The sequence below is a fragment of the Pocillopora verrucosa genome, chromosome 12, assembly GCF_036669915.1.
Source record: "Pocillopora verrucosa isolate sample1 chromosome 12, ASM3666991v2, whole genome shotgun sequence".
In the NCBI taxonomy this organism is placed as follows: Eukaryota; Metazoa; Cnidaria; class Anthozoa; order Scleractinia; family Pocilloporidae; genus Pocillopora; species Pocillopora verrucosa.
The window spans coordinates 3,383,897-3,409,643 of NC_089323.1; the positions used below are offsets into that span (position 1 = coordinate 3,383,897).

General features: G+C 39.1%; 1 protein-coding gene across 1 annotated transcript; it reads left to right on the plus strand.

Moving 5' to 3' along the window:
- The first annotated feature begins 466 nt into the window (after positions 1–466).
- Positions 467–8,881, plus strand: LOC131783219 (cysteine protease ATG4D). Its single transcript, XM_059099947.2, has 11 exons — positions 467–648; positions 1,788–1,871; positions 2,519–2,731; positions 2,864–2,919; positions 3,366–3,502; positions 3,874–3,944; positions 4,613–4,761; positions 5,594–5,672; positions 6,045–6,121; positions 6,642–6,761; positions 7,173–8,881. The coding sequence occupies exons 1-11, from the start codon at positions 480–482 to the stop codon at positions 7,380–7,382; spliced, it is 1,365 nt and encodes a 454-aa protein (XP_058955930.2). The 5' UTR covers positions 467–479; the 3' UTR covers positions 7,383–8,881.
- The last annotated feature ends 16,866 nt before the right edge of the window (positions 8,882–25,747 follow it).

Genomic DNA, 25,747 nt, shown 5'->3' on the forward strand with positions numbered 1-25,747 from the left:
TTGGGCCCAAGTGCTTAGGGGTAATTAAACTTTCGGTATTTCCGGGGGCGAAAAAAAAACAAAAAAATTAAAAAAAAAAAAGCTCAAGTCAAACACCGAAGATCCCCTGAATTCAAGTTTCGTGTCATATTGATGAAGGAAAAATAAATCTCAGTATAGCTTCAGGCGGATCACGGAGCTGAAAACGAGATGAGAAATTTGGAAATCAGAGACTGTTATATCCCTCCGATCGTTTGGCTGCGATTTCTTATCTCCTCATGGCAGGAAAATAACAGTAGACTCCACATATAAACACCCTATTATAATCTTCCATCGTTTTTTTTCTGTGATTAAATCGATTTCGCAAGTTGAGTGTGACACTTCAGCGTCAGTTTCAAGCGAGAACTGGGAATGACTTTGCGGCTGATTACATATATGGTGAGGGCTTAGTGGCATAAATTGATAAGGTTCCAGGAGGTTCCTGAACGTAAACATTCAAGATGGCGGGTTCAGCCGGAAGCTTACGCTCTGGTTTACTAAATATACAGAGTGCTTCTCGACAGAAATCAAGGGAAATGAAAGATTCTAGTGACAGTGATGACGATGAACTGTTTGACGGCGAGAAGCTGAAGACAAAATTAATGTCTATGTGGAACAACATGAGACATGGTCAGTAAGTTGATATCAAATATACCATTTTAATATATATTTACTCATCAGCTAAAATAATACGTCTATCATATCATCGTAGGTCTCTGAACATACTTATTGACCTGGTAGACGATACCTTTGTTTATCTTTCTCATGGGTGTTTTTATTTTTCTCCCTCGTAGCTGTGAGAACTGTGAAAATAGTAATTTATACGAGCTTGAATTGAAAACATCACGCATAAAGGATATCGTTCGTGTTGTAAGTCAACATGATCACACACTAGTTTGATTTGTGTTGTCCTTTGCTTAAGGAATGTGATAATGCAGCTGGAAAAATAAATTGAACTGTTTGGAGATCATTTTGACCTGAAATTAACTCTTTAACTATCACACATACCATTTGCCAAGCATACATCTATATGTTTAGAGCTTCACTCTAAAATTGCAGTTGTCTTTTTTTTCTCGTTGAATATTGATGGAAATGGAAGGGGAAAGCACGATTTGGGCTGAATTTTTTCTGTTTGGGATGCCTTCCACACAAATCACATTCAGATTTCAAAATCCCTTGCCATTCTCTCTTGTTGAAGACTGCTTTGGAAAAGATCCAAAGGTTTACCAGTGTTTTGGTTTGACAAATGAAAATATTTAGTTTTTTTTACAATTGTTTGATTGTACACTCCTTGATTTTGGAAAATTTCCACTGATCTTTAACGGTTGTTATAATTCCTTGGTTAACAAGTTTCCAAAACATTTAAAAGGCTCTCACATTTTTTTTTTTATAAAATCTGTTCTCTGGTTATTATTCTTGGGGATAATTTGTGCTTGCAAATAGGTCTTTCATCCCCAGATCTGATTGTTAATTCTCCCCTGTAGCTTTTACACATATCCTCATAACAAAGTTGCAAGAACTTGGTGTTAGAGAGATCAAGATATCAACTTCAACCCAGCTGATAAATTTGAGTATTCTCATTACCTGTTTGCTGGATTATGTCTGGATAATATAGAGAGAATTTACATGTTAATCTCTCCTGGGTGTTAATGGGTTAAGTTGTCACCATTTTGAAATAGCTCTAAAGTGTCTAATGGTTACTATGTGCTGCAGATCTTGCAAATTTCTTTGATTATCAATTGAACATTATTTATTTAATATTTTTACAGGTTTTGTTGTGCCTTTCAAAGCACACTTTAATGAAGATTCACCAATATGGCTTTTAGGAAGATGTTATCATGCTAGAAATCATGGTAAAGGTTATGCTTATCATTTAGAATTTTTGTCATCAAGATAGCCCAATGGATAGCACTGTAGACTTAGTAAAAAAAGCTGGGGAACTTTTAGGGAGTTTTCAGAGAAGACACTTGATACTTACACAGCCTTTCTGAACCCAGAATTTTTTAAATGTATAAATTCTACATGTTATCATTCTAGAAATCATGGTAATTTTTATGCTTATCATTTAGGATTTTTGTCAACAAGATAGCCTAATGGACAGTACTGTAGACTTGTACCAAAAGCTGGGGAATAGTCCATTTTACAGTTGTGTGCTTGGTTGCCAAGCCTTTGAATAGGAGTGAGGCTAAGGGTGACCTTGTTATGATACAAACCTTGCTGCTTTTCAACTGTAAATTACTTTGTTATCATGCTAACTAGATACTGGTCTCTATCACAGCAAGGTCACCTTCAGCCTCACTCCAAATCAAAGGCTTGGCAACTAAGTGCACAAATGTAACATGGCCTATGGTTTAGATGTGGAGGTGACACTTGATACTTACTCTCATCCCTTGTCTGCTTGGTATTGTAAGGAAAATTCTGTCATGGTCTCTCATGGGAATTAAAGTTGTATTATATGCATACACAGTCACACACTGAAGGAAGTTTTCTCCTCTTACAGAATTTAGTGGAGTACACTCAACAGAAAAGTGTAAAGTTTTAAGCATGGATGAATTTCAAAGAGACTTTCACTCATTAATCTGGCTGACCTATCGACGAGAAATTCCACAACTTGGTGACTCAACATTAACCACTGATTGTGGTTGGGGATGCATGTTACGAAGTGGACAAATGATGATTGCAACTGGTTTGGTCTATCATTTCCTAAAGAGAGGTATGAAAATAAAAAAAAAAAAGAATTAAACTTTGCAATACAGAGAAACCTGTATTATGCAGTGGTGATTACTTAGATTTCAGTGTTGGACACTTGGTTGAAAACTGCTCTTGCTCTTGTGATTCTTTGTAGAGTTTAGGACAACAGGAAGATGCATCAGCAGAGAACAAGAACATTTTTACAAAACAGTGAGTGATAATTGATGAGCTGGTCTTCTGTTGTCCCTTTCTAACTGAGGCATTACCTTGTAAATGTTTGATTCAGGGGTGATACTGTCATACTGTGAGGGAAAATCACATATTGGTCATTCTTCACTCAAGATTAACCCCTTCAACTCCCCAGATCGGAGTGTCAATTCTCTCCTAGAGCTGCTTTGCAGTTCCTTGTAAATTAATTTTGAGAATTTTGAATTAGATCAAAATAACAACCTCTATCTGGCGAGTATGAGTATTCTTGTTACCTGTAAGCTGGAGAATGTGTGGTTATTTTAGGGAGAAATTACACGTTAATCACTTCTGGAAGTTAAAGGGTCAAGAGATTTAAGGGTGAGATCAAGTACCTCCTCTGCAGGTTGGCTAAAATGTCAATATGTGAATTCCATATACACAATTGTTCTTGGTTGCGTTTCCTTTAGATTCTTCGATTTTTTGGAGATTTAGAGGATGAAGAAAGATGCCCGTTTTCACTGCATCGCCTTGTCTCAATTGGCGCACACACTGGAAAGCAGGCAGGGGACTGGTACGGACCTGCTTCAGTTGCTCATATTCTCAGGTACATAATTTGACATAATTTGAGACCAATTCAATCAGGCAACACCCCTCCCCCTCCCCCCCCCCCCAAAAAAAAAAAAGAAGAAGAAAAGAAAAGAAAAAATAAAGAGGAATAATTGGTTAAAACCAACACCTGTTTTCTCGGCAAACAAAACGCATATTTTTAAGAAAGGTAATTATGACGAATTGCGAAAGCAGGCTCTAGGCTTGATGTCGCATCACCGTCTGTTCTCGTCCTTGCGTTGAGGGTTTTCCTGTGGCTGCTTCCTTCAGAAAACCTGTCACGTCCTTGACACGTTAGAAGAACAACCGTCTTGTAGATGTGCCACTTCTAAATTCATATTCATTGTTCAATGTTTTCTTCTTTGACAGACTTGCAATGGCAGGAGGAACGCATCCTTTACTTCACAACATTAACGTTTATGTTGCTCAAGATTGTACAGGTAAATTACATGTATGCATTCAAAATGAAAACTGGGAAATGGTTGCGGCGCAAATGTGTTCCTTGGTATTGCAAAAAATGTACGAGTTTTCGTCAGTAGTTTTGGAGAAATTAGGTGAAAGATGCGGGCTTAAAATGGCAGATCAGCCAACGGTTTGAGCTAACTACCGACTAGCCTGCGAGTATGCACTCATTTCTAGCGCCTCAGCTCGGGTTTCGGTTCGCTAGCGGGAAAGTTTCAGGCCTTGAGCGACGCAAACCGTCGAGACGTCTTCAAGGGGTCTGATAATGAGGTCTCATTATTAGTGCCAGACCCCCAACAAATCACTCCTCAGCCCGTCTCAAAGATACTCACGGGCGGAGAAACGCGCATCCTGCAGCGCGTATAGTGAGGGCTTACTCGCAAGTTAGCTTTAGGGCTTTATTAACCCTTTAGCTGCCAAGATCTCATTAGTAATTCTCCTTACTGTCTGCCATATAGTTCTTGTGATGTTAGTTTGGGGAATTTGGTATTGGATCAGCTTATAATTAGTTAATATATTTTTTTATTTTCACCACTTGTCTGCTTGACAGTGTATTGAAATTGTAAGGAGAAATTCTATTTTGGTCACTCTTGAGAGTTAAAAGGTAAACAGCATTGTCTCATGTGAACCTTTCATCATATTACAGTTTATACAGATGAAGTAGAAAAGCTTTGTACGAGTTGTAGAACACACACTTGGAATTGTTCCGGTGGCAAGTGGCAATCTGTTATTATTTTAGTTCCTGTTCGGCTTGGTGGTGAAGCACTAAATCCCATTTATATACCTTGTGTTAAGGTAAGGGATACTATGTCGGTGTCTAAGAAAGTCTGGCACAAGCGAAAAAATGAAAGTTTATTTGCAGCGTAAAGATAAAGGAGAGAGAGAGGGAAAATAAAGGCAATTTTAAGCCGGCGAGTAGGGAATCACTGTTATTGTTTCGACATCAGCTTTTTTGCCCTTGCAAAAGTATGAGGCCTTGAACAACGTGACAATTCGCCTTACATCTCTCCGCGCTGATAGTGCGCATGGCCCGCTCTTAGGCAAGCCCATGAGCTGTTATCCACCGTGTCACCCAGCGAGAGACGTGGAAAATGCAACGACTATTTGAAACGATATACTGTCCAGCGCAAAGTTTCTGATTAGAGAGTTTTAGATCCACGTTTGGTGTGTTCACGGCAAACATCAAACCGCGGTCAGCAGTTTGTGGTTAGAAGTTAGAAGTTTCGAGACTTTCAGCATTTTAGATCGACGTCGGCTTTCGCCTAAAAAAAAATCATTATGCGCGCCACCATCTGGAAATTACACAAAGGATGGGGGTTCTTCATTTCAAATACAAAATTTGGCTAAGAGATTGGTTTTCTAGCGTCCCAAACGTATTATTTGTGAAGAAAAGACTTCAATTCATATGTACCTATAGCACATACATGAGGACTTTCGAACAGGAAGAAAAAAGGCGCCGAGGGAGTTCAGCTGTCTGAAACTACCTTGCTAGAGCTCAAACGTGCACGGCAAACGGCGAACGTGACCACTGGAGTCTGGTCACGAGACTCCTTGACGTTTGCGGTCACACGTATTCAGAAACAAAGGTGGATCTAAAACTCCCTGATGATTTTCTTTTTCCTTCTAGTCTCTTTTTACTTTAGATCATTGTATTGGAATCATAGGTGGACGACCTAAACACTCTCTTTATTTTGTTGGTTTCCAAGGTGAGAAAACCCTCCTCATTGTTTAAATCAGTAGTGTCCTCGGTTTATTGGCCTGTGTCAAGCGTTTAGTTGTTGAAACGATCCGCGATAGTATATGGCGCAATACAGTTACGGAGGAGTGACACAACGAGGGAGGCTTGGGCCGGGTTCCGTCCCAGACTTCCCTAGTTTTCGCTATACCGCTACCATCGCGCTGTTTACTATGTCACTTTGTTTAGATACTAACTGAACGCACGGAATAGGCTACCCTTAGCCACCTTTGTTTCTTTCCTCACCTTTATTGCTTTAATATTCCCTCTACTTCAAATCCTTGGCCTTCTTATCACAAGATAATCGAACCTTATTGTCATTATTATATTTATTTTTTTACAGATGACAAAATGGTTTGTTTAGACCCTCACTACTGTCAAGCGGCTGTAGACATGTCCAAGGATGACTTTCCAACGCAGGTAAATTTTGTGAAATAAAAAAATACCCACTAAGGATTTACACCGTGTGAAAGGGGATTACATCTTTAGTAACAAAACGGTTTCAAGATTGTATGACTTTTTCTTTCTTCCAACAGTGGAAAATTTAAATGGCAGGTCCACATTCAGTTCACTTATCAATAAAGCACAGAAATACGCGTGTTCGTTAAGACACAAACCTAAAAACAACGTGGTCGTGAAGAAATACACGCTTCACTACTTGCGTGAAAAGAATGCGCGTATGAGAAGAAAGCTAGTTATGCGGTGCACACGAGAAGGATCGCATAGATCGATCGCACACACGAAATGTGAACATAAAAAACACAAAAACGTGGAGGAGTGGTGCACGTGAAGAAACGCAAGGGTAAAGATATTCGGGCTTGAAGAATTTTTTTTGTAATTACTTTTTGTCGCTTTTTCATCAATTCATAGAGTAAATTTTTCGATTTGAATTTTTTCTTGCTTTTAATTTTATTGATTGGGCGTGTTATTTTGCTTTCAGTCTTTTCACAGTGTTCAGCCACGCACAATGTCGTTTAAAAAAATGGATCCCTCGTGTACGATAGGTTTTTATTGTGATACCAAAGCTGACTTTGAGAGATTTCGACAACAGACCACAGAGGTGAGTGCTTTATCGAGCAATTTTTAACTGAGTGTCAAAACGAAATTGCATCGGTTTTGCATTACTTTTCTGTGTGATCAGTTCAAAATCTCGAGCTACTCTGTCAGCCAACCAGATGCAAAACTAACGCCAATCACGACTCGGTCGTGTGCGTTTTCCCGCGCTTTGGGCAGTTCGGTTGTTTTTTCTTTAAGCTCTCATTGGCTCAATTTTCCTTTCTTCTGATTGGCCGTTGGTATTACTTTGTTTTTGGTTTTACATCGCACAATCGAAAGGCGCTCTGGGAAATATTTTGGTGTCTTGTTAGACTGGTAAGGGTTTCGTCCACGAGCCTTTTTAGAACTTGTCTTAGATAAAGTGTTGTTCTGAAGCTTTGCTTATTTATCTTTCATTATTTTTTCCTTTTTTTAGGTTTTACGGCCTCCGATGCAGCGCGGTGATTATCCTATGTTCATCTTCGCGTCTCATCGGAAACCGATGGCTTCCGAAGATTTGGTTCGCAGCGCGAACCTATCCGAGAGCCTTATGGAAAGTGATAGACCAGAGAGATCAAACAACAGTGTCCCAAGTCCGTCGACGCTAAGCAGCAGTCCTCCAACTGAAGAGTATGTCGTTCTTTGACAATTTCTAGAATTCAATACAATCTGTGTAAATCTGCCAATCTTGACCATAGTCACCCCACCCCCCCCTCCCTTCCCACCTTCTGACCTCCTTACCCCTGACTACTAGCTCGCTGTCCAAGAAATGAACTTAATCACAGTTTTTCAAAGGAAAGAAATTACTTTTTAGCACGATATCTCCATTTCTTAGCACAAGTGGGCTGCCGTTAGTGACAAATTAACCTGTTTAAGAAATTTCAAAGACTTAACCCTTCCACACTTGGAGGTGTTCAACAATTAAATTCTTCTCATAATTTCGATACATTTTCTAGCAGGAGGGTGATGAGAAAATAGAAAATATCTTTCGAGGGATATTTTCTAACGTTACATTCTCAGAACTAAAATTATATGAAATGTATGGCAGATAGTTTTGAGAATTTATATCTGGAACTTGAGAGCGAAAGGTCATAGGCATGTTTTGCATTACCAAGGGCTCCAGTAGTACAATTTAACCGAAAAATTCCTATGTTGTATTCACACAAGACGCTTTTACTATGGCAAGTGTACTAGCCAAGAAAAAAACTGTTTCCTGTATATACCGGCTAGCGTTTAAGACTTATTAAGAACCTTTGTGAAGGAAAACGTTTTGGAATACAACTCCCTTCAACTCCAAAGATCTGATTGTTAATTCTCCCCTCTAGCTGCTACACATTTCCTTGTTAATTAGTTATGAGAACTTGGTGCTAGATCAAAGTAGCAGCTTCTACCCGATAAGTTTGAGTATTCTCATTACCCATTTTCTGAATAATGTATGGATATTATAGGGAGAAGTTTCATGTTAATCACGTCTGGGAGTTAAAGGGTGAACAGTTTCTGTAATAGGTAGTCTTTACTGGACAGGCTGTCTCGTTCGAAAACTGTCGTGGCAGTTCTCTAGGCTGGGAGATTTTTTAGAGGAAAATTTGTTAACCCTATGACTCCCAAGATCTGATTTCCAAACTTCTCCCCTCTGGATGCCACATATTTCCTTATAAATTAGTTACGAGAATTAGGTGCTCGATCAAGGTGAACAACTTCTACCTGATAAACTTGAGTGTTTTTGCGGAGGAGGATTTATTTAATATAATTGCCAAAATGTTTTATTGATTAAAAACTGTGGAATAACCTGCCATTTTAATCGTTGGAATGATTTTAATCAATTTTTATCGTGCCATGTGAGGCACTCGTGAATTTGAAATAACGAGTTAATTTACGGTTACTTGTAGCAGTTATTTGTTTGTCTCAACTCTCTGCTACGCAATTGCGGTTGAAGTTTGTTTGACTATCAAATAACGTCAGGGAACGTTCTTTTCGTCACGCAACGCTTCTTAAAAGGTGTGACGTGAAGTGACGTGACGTGACAGAAGATAAGTCAAGCCGTTTAATTTTAAGATGAAAATATTGACATTGGAATTGTAAATACATTAACATTCTGAGGAATATGAGATTTGTAAAAAGCTGAGAGATTTTTATAATTTTGATAATAAATGATATTAATCTATAACGCCGTTTTTTTTCCTGTAGTGTATGTAGGTTTTATTTAGATGGTGTTATATTATGATTTGTTATCTTAGAACATTTAGTCTAAAGTTTTCAAGTGTGTCATTTTTAATCGGGGTTAATCTTTAAGAGAATTTGGTTATATCAACTGAGTTGATAAAATGAATCGGCCACTGACGAGAGATTTTTAAAGTCGAGGCTTTGAGCATTGGTTCGTCGTTAGAGCGAATAGCCCGTTCAAGCTACAACGCTATTGTAGAGGGAGAATGAAATAAAAAAACGAGAGAGGCTTGGTCGGGCGCGTAATGACCAGACCCAAACCTCTCTCTACTTTTATTTCCGTTACTAACGCGCCGTTTGCTATTTCGCTACGTTAAATGGATGTGCAGTCCAACAGAGTGTGGCTTTTGGAGTTTGAAAAAGAACATACAGTTTAACTATTAACAAGAGGATCTAAGATCGTAAGTCGGGTTACAGGTAGACGCGCTGTTACAAGTGTTGACCATTCACGGTGCGCAGTGGTTCTAAGAGAAATACAGAGATATCATGGTCCTGGTTTGTGGGCGTGGCGTAAATTTTTTTTCACCCCTGAGAGGCACCAATTCCACAACAACACTCTGTCACATATTTTTGGTGCAATACCCTGACGGGTATCACAGAGGCTGCTGCTGTGGACCTTTTGAGGCTGAACAGCCCAAGAGGTACTGAACCGGCTTTTAAAGATTTCCCGTCTTAAAGATTCCCGCTTTTTAAGATTCTCCATTTTAAAGATTCCAGCTTTGAAAGATTCCCCTTTCTAAAGATTCCCGCTTTTAAAGATTCCTTATTTTGAAGATTTCTCATTCTCCATTCCCCTATTCCCCTATTCTCCTATTCTCCTATTCTCCTATTCTCCTATTCTCCTATTCTCCTATTCTCCTATTTTCCTATTTCCCTATTCCCCTATTCTCCTATTCCCCTATTCCCCTATTCCCCTATTCTCCTATTTCCCTATTCTCCTATTTCCCTATTCTCCTATTTCCCTATTCTCCTATTCCCCTATTTCCCTATTCTCCTATTCCCCTATTCCCCTATCCCCCTATCCCTCTATCCCCCTATCCCCCCTATCCCCCTATCCCCCTATCCCCCTATCCCCCTATCCCCCATTCCCCGTTCTCTGTTTTAAAGATAGCCATGCAGAGAAGTATATTTCATCGTGAAAAAAGTGCTTAATTAAACTGACGTATAGATGAAAGTGAAAGCCGCGGTAATCGTTTTGAATTTGATTTGAGACATCATCTGTGTGTTTGGGAAGATTGGTGTCACAGTGACTGATTACTGGGATACCTGTGGTAGCCCAGTCATAAAATGCCTTTGTTTTTTTGTCGTCTTTTTTTTTTTTTTTTTTTTGTTTTTTTCCTCCGCCACAAAATGGAAAAATTGCGCAATAGTACCCAGAGGTCATTGGGCCCTCAACACCATGACAACTAACTGTGATCCAATGAGGTGTTTACATGCTGATCACGCGTGCTCTCTTGATGATGATTGACGTTGTCATGCACGGACAGGGCCGGGTCACATGACGAACACGAGATTTTTGCCCATAAAACTATCTTGTCAGTCGTTTTGTATTTCAACGTAATTAGATTACGATCATCTGGAGCATTATGGGGCAGACGCTCAAAATACTTATAGACGCATACACAAGTCGTATTGTTCGCGGCCAATCCACACAAAAAGATGTTATTGAGCGGTAATTTTGGATCGGACAGAATCGTGAACGCTTGAAAGCCATGAAAGCATTGAATGCCCTGTATGTCTTCTATGCCAAGTATGCCAATGTCTTAGTTGAAAACGTAAACTCGTTGTAAAAAGCAAAATCTGAAATCTGAAACCAAACTGCATATACTCTATGCAATCTACTGAACAACACTACTACCGTGAGACTGAAGAACGAGATTCAAATGGATGCAAACTGCTAGTGAAGAAAGACGCCATGTTGGATTCACTTGATGCCAGGGAACGTAGCTACGATAACAGTGCGAATGGTATTAATTTCACGATAGAAAAAAATACGATAACAGTGCGAATGGTATTAATTTCACGATCAAAAAGGTGAATCTTATGTTTGTTTTCATTGTAGTTGTATGGATATTCTTTTTTAATAAATACATGATCCAAAATCCCGTGTTTTTTGTGTATAATGTTATTATGTCAAGTATTGTTTACGCAATTGTCTTGTCACAGGCGACCCAAGGTCACGTTTCGAGAAAGAGCCAACGATTAATTCACGAACGCGTCACGCGTTGTGTGACTCAGAGTAAGTTATTCTAGGAACCGTTGAAAATTTGAACACGTTATAAGGAATAGTATAGGGAACGAAATATGGTCGATTTACAACGGTAAATATTTCGAAATATGGATATTTTTCTCGAAAAATCAATAAAACTTACTCATACCCTGTGTATCCGTTGTAGTTTCTGGTGATTTCTGCCGTTTTAAGCTTGCTTTACCATCACTGTTATTCACATCATCTACTTTTATTACGTTGGTAAAATCTGTACAGACATCACACAAACCAACTCGCGCACAAAATAAGAAGAGTATATTGAAGGCTTGAAATTATATTACGATCGATTTTCATCAAGAAATGGGCCAGGAATTTTCCACAATAGTGCAAATAATCGTGAAGGCTGATCGAGGAAAAGCGATTGCGTGACGCTCGGTAAGCTATAAGATGACATGTTATTATTTACCAGACGTAAAAACTCTTCAGATTCTCAGTCTGCATTTTGTACCCACTCTGCAGTCTCCAGTCTATATTTTGTATCCGGTCTGCTGTCTGCATTTTGTACTAACAGGTATCTGTGGCACCGATACAGTTTATTTTTGGTTACATTTATTCGCACAACACACATAATCTACCACAAAATACCTGTGTGTCAGGTAATTCGACATTTTCGTTCTTTTCCACGTTAATACTCTTCTTTCCTTTTGTAAGAATGTAGACCACGAGTAATCCACCCACCCTACAAAAAATAACTCTTGCATGCATAGCATGCCTATGTTTTGAAATAGGTGTATGCCCTTAGCCAGACTTGAGCTCACTATTTCAGTATACTAATCCGACACCCGTAGTATCACTACACTTGATTCCAAGGATCCAGTACCATCCAGGTATCCCAGTTACCCTGATCACAGGGTCTAGTTTTTTTTTTTTTTTCCTCCGCCACAAAATGGAAAAATTGCGCAATAGTACCCAGTGGTCATTGGGCCCTCAACACCATGACAACTAACTGTGATCCAATGAGGGTGAAGGTGTTCACATGCTGATCACGTGTTATCTTGATGATGATTGACGTTGTCATGCACGGACAGGTCCGGGTCACATGACGAGCACGAGATTTTTGCTTAGAAAACTCTTTTGTCGGTCGTTTTATATTTCAACGTGTTTGGATTATGATCACCTAAAGCATTATAGCGCAAACGCACGAAATACTTACGGACGCATACACAAGTCGTATTGTTCGCGGCCAATCCACACTAAAAGATGTTATTGAGCGGTAATTTTGGACCGGATTGAGTCGCGAACTGTGTATCCGTTGTAGTTTCTGGTGATTTCTGCCGTTTTAAGCTTGCTTTACCATCACTGTTATTCACATCATCTACTTTTATTACGTTGGTAAAATCTGTACAGACATCACACAAACCAACTCTTGCACAAAGTATGAAGACTATATTGAAGGCTTGAAATTATATTACGATCGATTTTCATCAAGAAATGGGCCAGGAATTTTCCACAATAGTGCAAATAATCGTGAGGACTGATCGAGGAAAAGCGATTGCGTGACGCTCGGTAAGCTGTGAGATGACATGTTATTATTTACCAGACGTAAAAACTCTTCAGATTCTCAGTCTGCATTTTGTACCCACTCTGTAGTCTGCAGTCTATATTTTGTATCCGATCTGCTGTCTGCATTTTGTACTAATAGGTATCTGTGGCACCAATACAGTTTATTTTTGGTTACATTTATTCGCACAACACACATAATCTACCACAAAATACCTGTGTGTGAGGTAATTTGACATTTTCGTTCTTTTTTGTAAGAATGTAGACCACAAGTAATCCACCCACCCTACAAAAAATAACTCTTGCATGCATAGCATGCCTATGTTTTGAAATAGGTGTATGCCCTTAGCCAGACTTGAGCTCACTATTTCAGTATACTAATCCGACACCCGTAGTATCACTACACTTGATTCCAAGGGTCCAGTACCATCCAGGTATCCCAGTTACGCTGCTCACAGGGTCTAGTTACTGGGATACCTGTGGTAGCCCAGTCATAAAATGCCTTTGTTTTTACTGGGATACCTGTGGTAGCCCAGTCATAAAATGCCTTTGTTTTTTTGTCGTCTTTTTTTTTTTTTTTTCCTCCGCCACAAAATGGCAAAATTGCGCAATAGTACCCAGAGGTCATTGGGCCCTCAACACCATGACAACTAACTGTGATCCAATGAGGTGTTCACATGCTGATCACGCGTGTTATCCCTCGACACCATGACAGCTAACTGTGATCCAATGAGGTGTTCACATGCTGATCACGCGTGTTATCCCTCGACACCATGACAGCTAACTGTGATCCAATGAGGTGTTCACATGCTGATCACGCGTGTTATCTTGATGATGATTGACGCTGTCATGCACAGACAGGGCCGGGTCACATGACGAATCATGAGATTTTGCTTATAAAACTCTTTGGTCAGTTATTTTGTATTTCAACATATTTGGATGGCGATCTGCCGGAGCATTATAGCGCAAACGCGCAAAATACTTACAGACGCATATACAAGTATTATTAATCGCGGCTAATCCACACTGAAAGATGTTATTGAGCGGTAATTTTGGAATGGATTGAGTCGCGAACGCTTAAAAGCCATGAAAGCCTTGAATGCCTTGTATGCTAAGTATGCCAATGTCTTAGTTGAAAACGTTCACTTGTTGTAAAACGCAAAATCTGAAATCTGAAACCAAACTGCATATACTTTACGCAATTTATTGAACAACACTACTACCGTGAGACTGAAGAACATAACTATAATGGATGCAAACTGCTTGTGAAGAAAGACGACATGTTGGATTCACTTGATGGCAAGGAACGTAGCTACGATAACAGTACGAATGGTATTCATTTCACGATCAGAAAGGTGAATCTTATGTTTGTTTTCATTGTAGTTGTATGGATATTCTTTTTAATAAATACGTGATCCAAAACCCTGTGTTTTTTTGTGTATAATGTTGTTATGTTAAATATTGTTTACGCAATTGTCTTGTCACAAGCGGCCCAAGCTCACGTCTCTAGAAAAAGCCAACGATTAATTCATGAACGCGTCACGCGTTGTGTGACTCGGTGTTAAGTTACGAGAGGAACTGCACCTTATAAGGAATAGTACAGGGAACGAAGTATGGTCGATTTACAACGATACATATTTCGAAATATGAACATTTTTCTCGTAAAATCAATAAAACTTACTCATACCCTGTGTATCCGTTGTATTTTCTGGCGATTTCTGCCGTTTTAAGCTTGCTTTACCATCACTGTTGTTCACATCATCTACTTTTATTACGTTGATAAAATCTGTACAGACATCACACCAACCAACTCGCGCGCAAAGTAAGAAGACTATATTGAAGGTTTGAAATAATATTGCGATCGATTTTCATCAAGAAATGGGCCAGGAATATTCCACAATAATGCAAATAATCGTGAAGGCGGATTGCAGAAAAGCGATTGCGTGACGCTCGGTAAGCTGTAAGATGACATGCTATTATATACCAGACGTAAAAACTCTTCAGATTCTTAGTCTGCATTTTATACCCACTCTGCAGTCTGCAGTCTATATTTTGTATCCGGTCTGCAGTCTGCTGTCTGCATTTTGTACTAACAGGTATCCGTGGCACCAATACAGTTTATTTTTGGTTACATTTATTCGCAAAACACACATAATCTATCACAAAATACCTGTGAGTGAGGTAATTCGACATTTTCGTTCTTTCCCACATTAATATTCTTCTCTCCTTTTGTAAGAATGTAGACATCACTCAATGTTTCAAGTAATCCACCCACCCAACAAAAAAGGAACTCTTGCACGCATAGCATGCCTATGTTTTGAACTAGACCCTGTGTGCAGGGTAACTGGGATACCTGGATGGTACTGGATCCGTGGAATCAAGTGTAGTAATACTACGCGTGTCGGACTAGTATACTGAAATAGTGAGCTCAAGTCTGGCCAAGGGCATACACCTGTCTCAAAACATAGGCATGCTATGCATGCAAGAGTTATTTTTTCTAGGGTGGGTGGATTACTTGAAACATTGTAAGTGGTCTACATTCATACAAAAGGAAAGAAGATTATTAACGCGGGGAAGAATGAAAATGTCGAATTACCTCACACACAGGTATTTTGTGGTAGATTATGTGTGTTGTGCGAATAAATGTAACCAAAAATAAACTGTATTTGTGCCACGGATACATTTTAGAACAAAATGTAGACAGCAGACTGCAGACCGGATACAAAATATAGCCTGCAGAGTGGGTATAAAATGCAGACTGAGAATCTGAAGAGTTTTTCCGTCTGGTATATAATAACATGTCATCTTACAGCTTACCGAGCGTCACGCAATCGCTTTTCCGCGATCAGCCTTCACGATTATTTGCACTATTGTGGAAAATTCCTGGCCCATTTCTTGATGAAAATCGATCGTAATATAATTTCAAGCCTTCAACATAGTCTTCTTACTTTGCGCGCGAGTTGGTTGGTGTGATGCCTGTACAGATCTTACCAATGTTATAAAAGTAGATGACGTGAATAATAGTGATGGTAAAGCAAGCTTAAAACGGCAACAATCGCCAGAAACTACAACGGATACACAGGGTATGAGTAGGTTTTATTGACTTTTCGAGAAAAATCTTCATATTTCAAAATATTTGTCGTTGTAAATCGACCATATTTCGTTCCCTATACTTTTCCTTATAACGTGTTCAAATTTTCAACGGTTCCTAAAATAACTTACTCTGAGTTCGTGAATCAATCGTTGGCTCTTTCTCGAAACGTGACCTTGGGTCGCCTGTGACAAGACAATTGCGTAAACAATACTTGACATAATAACATTATACACAAAAAACACGGGATTTTGGATCATGTATTTATTAAAAAAGAATATCCATACAACTACAATGAAAACAAACATAAGATTCACCTTTCTGATCGTGAAATTAATACCATTCGCACTGTTATCGTAGCTACGTTCCCTGGCATCAAGTGAATCTAAAATGACATGTTTCTTCACTAGCAGTTTGCATCCATTTGAATTTTGTTCTTCAGTCTCACGGTAGTAGTGTTGTTCAATAGATTGCATAGAGTATATGCAGTTTGGTTTCAGATTTCAGATTATGCTTTTTACAACGAGTTTACGTTTTCAACTAAGACATTGGCATACTTGGCATACAAGACATACAAGGCATTCAATGCTTTCATGGCTTTCAAGCGTTCGCGATTCTGTCCGATCCAAAATTACCGCTCAATAACATCTTTTTGTGTGGCATACAAGACATACAAGGCATTCAATGCTTTCATGGCTTTCAAGCGTTCGCGATTCTGTCCGATCCAAAATTACCGCTCAATAACATCTTTTTGTGTGGATTGGCCGCGAACAATACGAATTGTGTATGCGTCTACAGGTATTTTGAGCGTTTGCCCCATAATGCTCCAGATGATCGTAATCCAATTACGTTGAAATACAAAACGACTGACAAAATAGTTTTATGGGCAAAAATCTCGTGTTCGTCATGTGACCCGGCCCTGTCCGTGCATGACAACGTCAATCATCATCAAGATAGCACGCGTGATCAGCATGTGAACACCTCATTGGATCACAGTTAGTTGTCATGGTGTTGAGGGCCCAGTGACCTCTGGGTACTATTGCGCAATTTTTCCATTTTGTGGCGGAGGAAAAAAACAAAAAAAACAAAAAAAAAAAAGACGACAAAAAAACAAAGGCATTTTATGACTGGGCTACCACAGGTATCCCAGTAAATAGGTGTATGCCCTTGGCCAGACTTGAGCGCACTATTTCAGTATACTAGTCCGACACCCGTAGTATCACTACACTTGATTCCAAGGATCCAGTACCATCCAGGTATCCCAGTTACCCTGCTCACAGGGTCTAGTTTTGTCTTTTTACTGGGATACCTGTGGTAGCCCAGTCATAAAATGCCTTTGTTTTTTTGTCGTCTTTTTTTTTTTTTTTTTCCTCCGCCACAAAATGGAAAAATTGCGCAATAGTACCCAGAGGTCATTGGGCCCTCAACACCATGACAACTAACTGTGATCCAATGAGGTGTGAGGTGTTCACATACTGATCACGCGTGTTATCCCTCAACACCATGACAACTAACTGTGATCCAATGAGGTGTTCACATGCTGATCACGCGTGTTATCTTGATGATGATTGACGTTGTCATGCACAGACAGGGCCGGGTCACATGACGAACACGAGATTTTGCTTATAAAACTCTTTGGTCAGTTGTTTTGTATTTCAATTGGATTGCGATCTCCTGGAGCATCACGGCGCAAACGTGCAAAATACTTACAGACGCATATACAAGTCGTATTAATCGCGGCTAATCCACACTGAAAGATGTTATTGAGCGGTAATTTTGGAACGGATTGAGTCGCGAACGCTTGAAAGCCATGAAAGCCTTGAATGCCTTGCATGCTAAGTATGCCAATGTCTTAGTTGAAAAACGTTCACTTGTTGTAAAAAGCAAAATCTGAAATCTGAAACCAAACTGCATATACTCTATGCAATCTATTGAACAACGCTACTACCGTGAGACTGAAGAACATAACTATAAGGGATGCAAGCTGCTTGTAAAGAAAGACGACATGTTGGATTCACTTGATGGCAAGGAACGTAGCTACGATAACAGTACGAATGGTATTAATTTCACGATCAGAAAGGTGAATCTTATGTTTGTTTTCATTGTAGTTGCATGGATATTCTTTTTTAATAAATACGTGATCCAAAACCCTGTGTTTTTTTGTGTATAATGTTATTATGTTAAATATTGTTTACGCAATTGTCTTGTCACAAGCGGCCCAAGCTCACGTCTCGAGAAAAAGCCAACGATTAATTCATGAACGCGTCACGCGTTGTGTGACTCGGTCTTAAGTTACGAGAGGAACTGCACGTTATAAGGAATAGTACAGGGAACGAAGTATGGTCGATTTACAACGATACATATTTCGAAATATGAACATTTTTCTCGTAAAATCAATAAAACTTACTCATAACCTGTGTATCCGTTGTATTTTCTGACGATTTCTGCCGTTTTAAGCTTGCTTTACCATCACTGTTATTCACGTCATCTACTTTTATTATGTTGGTAAAATCTGTACAGACATCACACCAACCAACTCGCGCGCAAAGTAAGAAGACTTTGTTTTTTTTTTAAGAGGGCACGGTAACGAATCCTGCAATCTGATTGGTTCTTTACCCGGTCAGTATTTTCCTATCTCTGCCCACGGGCCACGGTAACGCTTTCGTGAATCGCCGAGTACATTCCAAATTTCGTTGCCATTTTTCATAAATATATCTCGTTTTTCCGGCTGGGCAGTATTTTTAAGCAAACAAGTCGGTTACTACCTCAAGCCGATAAATAACTTATGAATCCTCTCTTTTCTCTCTCTCAAATCACTTTGATTGACAGGAAAAATTGGTTTCAGAATGAATTTTTACAAACAGTAGCGTCATTCTTATATTAATATTTAGCTATTTATTAGAGAGTAGTAGAGAGAGTGAGCTAGTTTAGAGATAGAATCTGTACATATCTTACATGTAAATTATTCGAATATCAATATTTTAGCTATTTACTATTTTATTTAAACTATTTTGTTGTGTCCTTACTTAGTGGTTTCATTACTGCTATTTTTCATAATTGACACAGGAATAAAGTTATTATTATTATTATTATTACGTTGGTTGACAAGCGGCCTAAAAACCGTCTGCAGTTTATTTTAATCGTCCACAAAAAGTACCTAGAAAGTTAAAACGTGAGGTATTTCGTTACAGTTAAACAATGGAACTTTCATTCATTTAATACCTGAATTTTCTCAAGCAATTTGTTCGTAGTGAAAAGAGCGAGCGAAGTTTTAATTGAAGTTCTACAACAAATATACACTCTCGGTGAGTCTTTCCAGGTCCATTCAATTTGGACATTTGTACCGTAAATTGCACGACAGAAACTGAAGGACTTTTTTGAGGAAAGGCCGCATTAAATCCCCTTGTGTCTTGTTGGAGTGTTCCCTTCGAATTTAGTTTTTGTGAAGGAAAGACGAGGTTTACACACGCCATTGCAGCAAACAAACGAGCAAACTCTCACAACTTCAAAATAAAAAATTTGAATTTACTCACAATTACTTTCCTCGCTGTTTACTTAATGAACAGAGGTAAGTCTTCGTACGCGAATGAATCGTCGATGAGACGATTTCTGCCGTTTTAAGCTTGCTTTACCATCACTGTTATTCACGTCATCTACTTTTATTACGTTGGTAAAATCTGTACAGACATCACACCAACCAAATCGCGCGCAAAGTAATAAGACTATATTGAAGGCTTGAAATAATATTGCGATCAATTTTCATCAAGAAATGGGCCAGGAATATTCCTCAATACTGCAAATAATCGTGAAGGCGGATCGCAGAAAAGCGATTGCGTGACGCTCGGTAAGCTGTAAGATGACATATTATTATATACCTGACGTAAAACCTCTTCAGATTCTTAGTCTGCATTTTGTACCCACTCAGTCTATATTTTGTATCCGGTCTGCAGTCTGCTGTCTGCATTTTGTACCAACAGGTATCTGTGACACCAATACAGTTTATTTTTGGTTACATTTATTCGCAAAACACACGTAATCTACCACAAAATACCTGTGAGTGAGGTAATTTGACATTTTCGTTCTTTCCCACATTAATATTCTTCTCTCCTTTTGTAAGAATGTAGACATCACTCACAATGTTTCAAGTAATCCACCCACCCTACAAAAAAGGAACTCTTGCATGCATACCATGCCTATGTTTTGAAATACGTCTATGCCCTTGGCCAGACTTGAGCGCACTATTTCAGTATACTAGTCCGACACCCGTAGTATCACTATACTTGATTCCAAGGATCCAGTACCATCCAGGTATCCCAGTTACCCTGCTCACAGGGTCTAGTTTTTTTTTTTTTTTTCCTCCGCCACAAAATGGAAAAATTGCGCAATAGTACCCAGAGGTCATTGGGCCCTCAATACCATGACAACTAACTGTGATCCAATGAGGTGTTCACATACTGATCACGCGTGTTATCCCTCAACTCCATGACAACTAACTGTGATCCAATGAGGTGTTCACATGCTGATCACGCGTGTTATCTTGATGATGATTGACGTTGTCATGCACAGACAGGGCCGGGTCACATGACAAACACGAGATTTTGCTTATAAAACTCTTAGGTCAGTTGTTTTGTATTTCAACGTATTTGGATTGCGATCTCCCGGAGCATTATAGCGCAAACGCGCAAAATACTTACAGACGCATATACAAGTCGTATTAATCGCGGCTAATCCACACTGAAAGATGTTATTGAGCGGTAATTTTGGAACGGATTGAGTCGCGAACGCTTGAAAGCCATGAAAGCCTTGAATGCCTTGTATGCTAAGTATGCCAATGTCTCAGTTGAAAAATGTTCACTTGTTGTAAAAAGCAAAATCTGAAATCTGAAACCAAACTGCATATACTCTATGCAATCTATTGAACAACGCTACTACCGTGAGACTGAAGAACATAGCTATAAGGGATGCAAACTGCTTGTGAAGAAAGACGACATGTTGGATTCACTTGATGGCAAGGAACGCAGCTACGATAACAGTACGAATGGTATTAATTTCACGATCAGAAAGGTGAATCTTACGTTTGTTTTCATTGTAGTTGTATGGATATTCTTTTTTAATAAATGCGTGATCCAAAACCCTGTGTTTTTTTGTGTATAATGTTGTTATGTTAATATTGTTTACGCAATTGTCTTGTCACAAGCGGCCCAAGCTCACGTCTCGAGAAAAAGCCAACGATTAATTTATGAACGCGTCACGCGTTGTGTGACTCGGTGTTAAGTTACGAGAGGAACTGCACGTTATAAGGAATAGTACAGGGAACGAAGTATGGTCGATTTACAACGATACATATTTCGAAATATGAACATTTTTCTCGTAAAGTCAATAAAAATTACTCATACCCTGTGTATCCGTTGTATTTTCTGGCGATTTCTGCCGTTTTAAGCTTGCTTTACCATCACTGTTGTTCACATCATCTACTTTTATTACGTTGATAAAATCTGTACAGACATCACACCAAGCAACTCGCGCGCAAAGTAATATGACTATATTGAAGGCTTGAAATAATATTGCGATCGATTTTCATCAAGAAATGGGCCAGGAATATTCCTCAATACTGCAAATAATCGTGAAGGCGGATCGCAGAAAAGCGATTGCGTGACGCTCGGTAAGCTGTAAGATGACATGTTATTATTTACCTGACGTAAAAACTCTTCAGATTCTTAGTCTGCATTTTGTACCCACTCTGCAGTCTGCAGTCTATATTTTGTATCCGGTCTGCAGTCTGCTGTCTGCATTTTGTACTAACAGGTATCTGTGGCACCAATACAGTTTATTTTTGGTTACATTTATTCGCAAAACACACGTAATCTACCACAAAATACCTGTGAGTGAGGTAATTTGACATTTTCGTTCTTTCCCACATTAATATTCTTCTCTCCTTTTGTAAGAATGTAGACATCACTCACAATGTTTCAAGTAATCCACCCACCCTACAAAAAAGGAACTCTTGCACGCATAGCATGCCTATGTTTTGAAATAGGTGTATGCCCTTGGCCAGACTTGAGCGCACTATTTCAGTATACTAGTCCGACACCCGTAGTATCAGTACACTTGATTCCAAAGATCCAGTACCATCCAGGTATCCCAGTTACCCTGCTCACAGGGTCTAGTTCAGGCTAAGATGAAGTTTTATGTAATAGTTCACAATCTGTCAAGTCATTGGAATGACAGTTTGAAAGGGCTGGTGTTTTTGCTTTTAAAGTATATTGTTACACTATGGTCAGAATGAGATATAAAAAGATAAGCAAGTTTAAGTAATTTTTCACCTTTTATTTTCAACAAGCAAAATATGATTATTATATTTATTACATTACTTAATAGCTGGAACAACGTTTAGAAATGTTACATTTTGGTATGGTAACAGGAACATGTTAGAAATACTGTCAATGTGGTTTGACATCTCGGGAAAATAAACTCAACGGTGGGAACAGTGTCTTCTCACTGGTTGACATTCTCTGGGTTATTTAAGGCGTGTCAGAGAACGGGGGCTTTCATAAACAAAATTTGGATTATTTAGATTTCAAGTCTAATAAAACAGTAAACAAGGCTAAAATAAACGTATCAATGTCTCATGTTTGATAAAGAATACTGCAAAAGACAATAGTGAAACGTTCCTATAAAACCTCCTGTTTACTACAATGAAAATGTCTTCTAAATTGAAGTTGGTAGATTTAAAGTCTAATGAAACAAACATGGCCAAAATAAACGTATCAAGGTCTCATGTCAATGTCTGCTAAAGAATACTCAAAAATACAATGGTGCAGAACTCCTGTTTACTACAAAGAAGTCAAGCAAAAGCAATGCCGAGTACAGTGTTTGTGCTACTGACGCGCACCTTTTGTTGTCAAAATAATTTCACATAGCTTGTCTTCATCTATTTCTTCTGTAGTATCTGCTTCATTGTTATCTTTGTTGTACTTTTTAATAATACCTTCCAGTGTGGAAGTGAACAATGAATACCGAGTGGTTTGGTCACCTTCTTTGACCGAAATACGTGCTGTCGTAGTTTTCGTAGAATTCTTGATGAGAAATCGTGAGTTGCAGTTCATACACCTAAGCATTGGAGAATTTTGCTGAAATTGGACCTTCTTGGAACAACTTACGCAGTTGTAAAACACCATTATGTCTACGCTTTGGATGTTGTCACGGGTTATCTCGTTTGTTTTGAGTTCGTCTTTTGCGTGTTTGATTTGTTTTTCAGAGATTTCCGGCAGCTTTTCAGTTAATTTGTTGAAGACGGTATCTCTCGCTGAGGATAAGTATTTTACGCCTTTAAACTGTTGAAGACGAATGTTGTGAATTTCATAAAAACCTTCCTCTGTACTTTCGATTTGCTCGTTCCACAGTGTGATTGGAATATTTCCAAATTCATCCACAAAGGATCCTTCCCTTTTAATTAGATCGGTTTTGGTAGGGACAGGCTCCACTCCTCGATCTCCAAAAAGAACCATACCACGAACTGTGTGGTAAATTCGAATATCCTCAAGATCTGTTGTGGTGACCACTGGTGTTTGTTGTTATCGGTGTCAGAAGGAAAATCAACGTTCGCTTCAAAGGCATGGTTGATTTGGCACTTTTTTTCACTAGGCTGACATTGTGGAGATAACCAATAATGGTTGGATCTTTGTGTGGCTGGGTTGAGATTTTCTTCGGGAAAGAAGTTGAATTTGGTGTTGGCGCTGTTGTGTTGCACAATAATGACTCAGTTGCTCTTGAAGTTGACGGGGCGCCTGATGATGGCTCAGTTGATCTTTAAGTTGACGGGACGCTTGACGCAGGTGTACGCGTAGGCACGTTTCTTCTGTAAGAGTTAACATCTAAAGAAATAAAGTATTCCTTTGTTATCGGTGATTATATTTTTCAGGAATAACAACAACAATTATAACAATCCTTTATTAACCTACGTAACATTAAGGAATTTCAGTATGAAAGAGGAATACCTTTTTTTCGAGACACTTTGACGTTATCCGACATTTCAGAGGCTACATTTATTTTAAAGGCTTGAAGATGCAACTGCGTACGGTGCGGGCAAGTGAGGTGTTATACTAGGACTGTTCGGACAACGCCCGTGTAAGTTCTGAGTGGTTTACTTTCTTCGGATCCCTTCGGACTCAGCCCAACCCGGCCCGGCAAGGCCTGGTAACGAAAATTTCTGGATGCCTGGAGTTTGTTTGAATTCATGGATGAAAGTTGTTTCAAAGGTACGTATGTTTGTTTTCCTAATTTAACGTTAACTGCTTTAATTACTGATAAAGTCCAGTTAGTACGTATTGTAATTTTCGAGTGCTCACGTAATCAACTGGACATGTCTTTGTTTTTGCTTTATTACCTGTGTGTAACAATGATTGTTGGTATCTTCAAGTTGATAACATCCTTGGTAAAAATTGCCATGTATTACTGTAAAATAACCTATCTCATGACAAAAGTTATATCATCGAGTCATGGAGTACAAAAGGTTGGAAGCTCTTACTGAATATTTGAAGTTTATGTTATTTTTAGTTCAGTAGCTGTGTCCAAATGAAAAGTTATAGGTCATGTAAGCTATTGAGGCGTAATGTATCTGAGACGTTCCACATACTATGCGATACTGGAACTGTTTTTTCTATACAAAAGCAGAAGCGTAATACGTTATTGATGTACATTATTTATAAAAACATACTTAACAGCATTTATGCAAGGGAAATATTTATATTCATTAATATGAATATGATTCTTTATACATACTGCTAAACTACAGAACCTGTCTGAAGTGTGGTCTTGTCTCTATATGGTAAATGGTTCTAAATGATCTTTAATATCATTGTCATTTGTCTGAGGTAGAAGCAGTGTCTCTGTCAGAGCTATTAGGTCACTACCCAGGTAAAAATATAAGGTGGGATCCCACCAATCCCACCTGGGATCCCATGTGTGTCCCAGGTGGGATCCCGCCTTTTTCAGGTGGGATCCCGGGTGGGATTATGGAACATCCCGCATGGGATCCCGGGTGGGATTATGGAACATCCCACATGGGATCCCACCTGGGATTATGGAACATCCCGCATGGGATCCCACCTGGGATTATGGAACATCCCGGGTGGGATTATGGAACATCCCGGGTGGGATTATGGAACATCCCGCATGGGATCCCACCTGGGATTATGGAACATCCCGCATGGGATCCCACCTGGGATTATGGAACATCCCACATGGGATCCCACCTGGGATTATGGAACATCCCGCATGGGATCCCACATGGGATCCCGCCTTAAATTCCTAATAGCATCCCACCTGGGAAAGCACATCCCGGGCAGGATTAAACCTAGAATCCCACCAATCCCTCTTAGGATCCTGCCTCAAATTTCAGATAGTTTCCCACCTGGGAAATCATATCCCAGGCGGGATTGCATCTGGGATCCTGCCAATCCCAGTTTAGACCCTGCATAAAATTACAGATGGCTTCCCACTTTCAGAAAAATCCTTTGAGGGATCCTGTTTATCACTGGAGACCACAGATTTATGAAATGTACTAGATAGGATATCTTAAAATTAAGAGGATAAAATTTTCTAGGTGAGCTATAGACCCCATCAATCCACTGAGGGTCCAAAACTTTCCAACTAGCTATAGAACATACTGACACCTCCAATGGGATCCCATTGTCTTACCAAGCTGTTGATCATAAATGATTCAAACAGTACATGAATACACAGACTATATGTGATAAAGATCTCATAATTTATTTGCAATGAACCAGCATGTGTTTGACTTGTTTCATTAACAAATTTCTTAACCGAACATTCTTAAAGAATAACAGCACAACTCAGCATATTACTTTTTCTTCATCATTTAAGCAGACCATCTACAGTGTAATAAGGCTCAACGCTTAAAAAAATT

What these genes read in the sequence shown, in the direction of transcription:
- LOC131783219 (XM_059099947.2), top strand. Translation starts at nt 480, where the DNA reads ATGGCGGGTTCAGCCGGAAGCTTACGCTCTGGTTTACTAAATATACAG. An exon ending in TTATCATGCTAGAAATCATG is followed by an intron (nt 1,872 to 2,518) that starts GTAAAGGTTATG and finishes CTCCTCTTACAG; the next exon opens with AATTTAGTGGAGTACACTCA. An exon ending in AGGATGACTTTCCAACGCAG is followed by an intron (nt 6,122 to 6,641) that starts GTAAATTTTGTG and finishes TTTTGCTTTCAG; the next exon opens with TCTTTTCACAGTGTTCAGCC.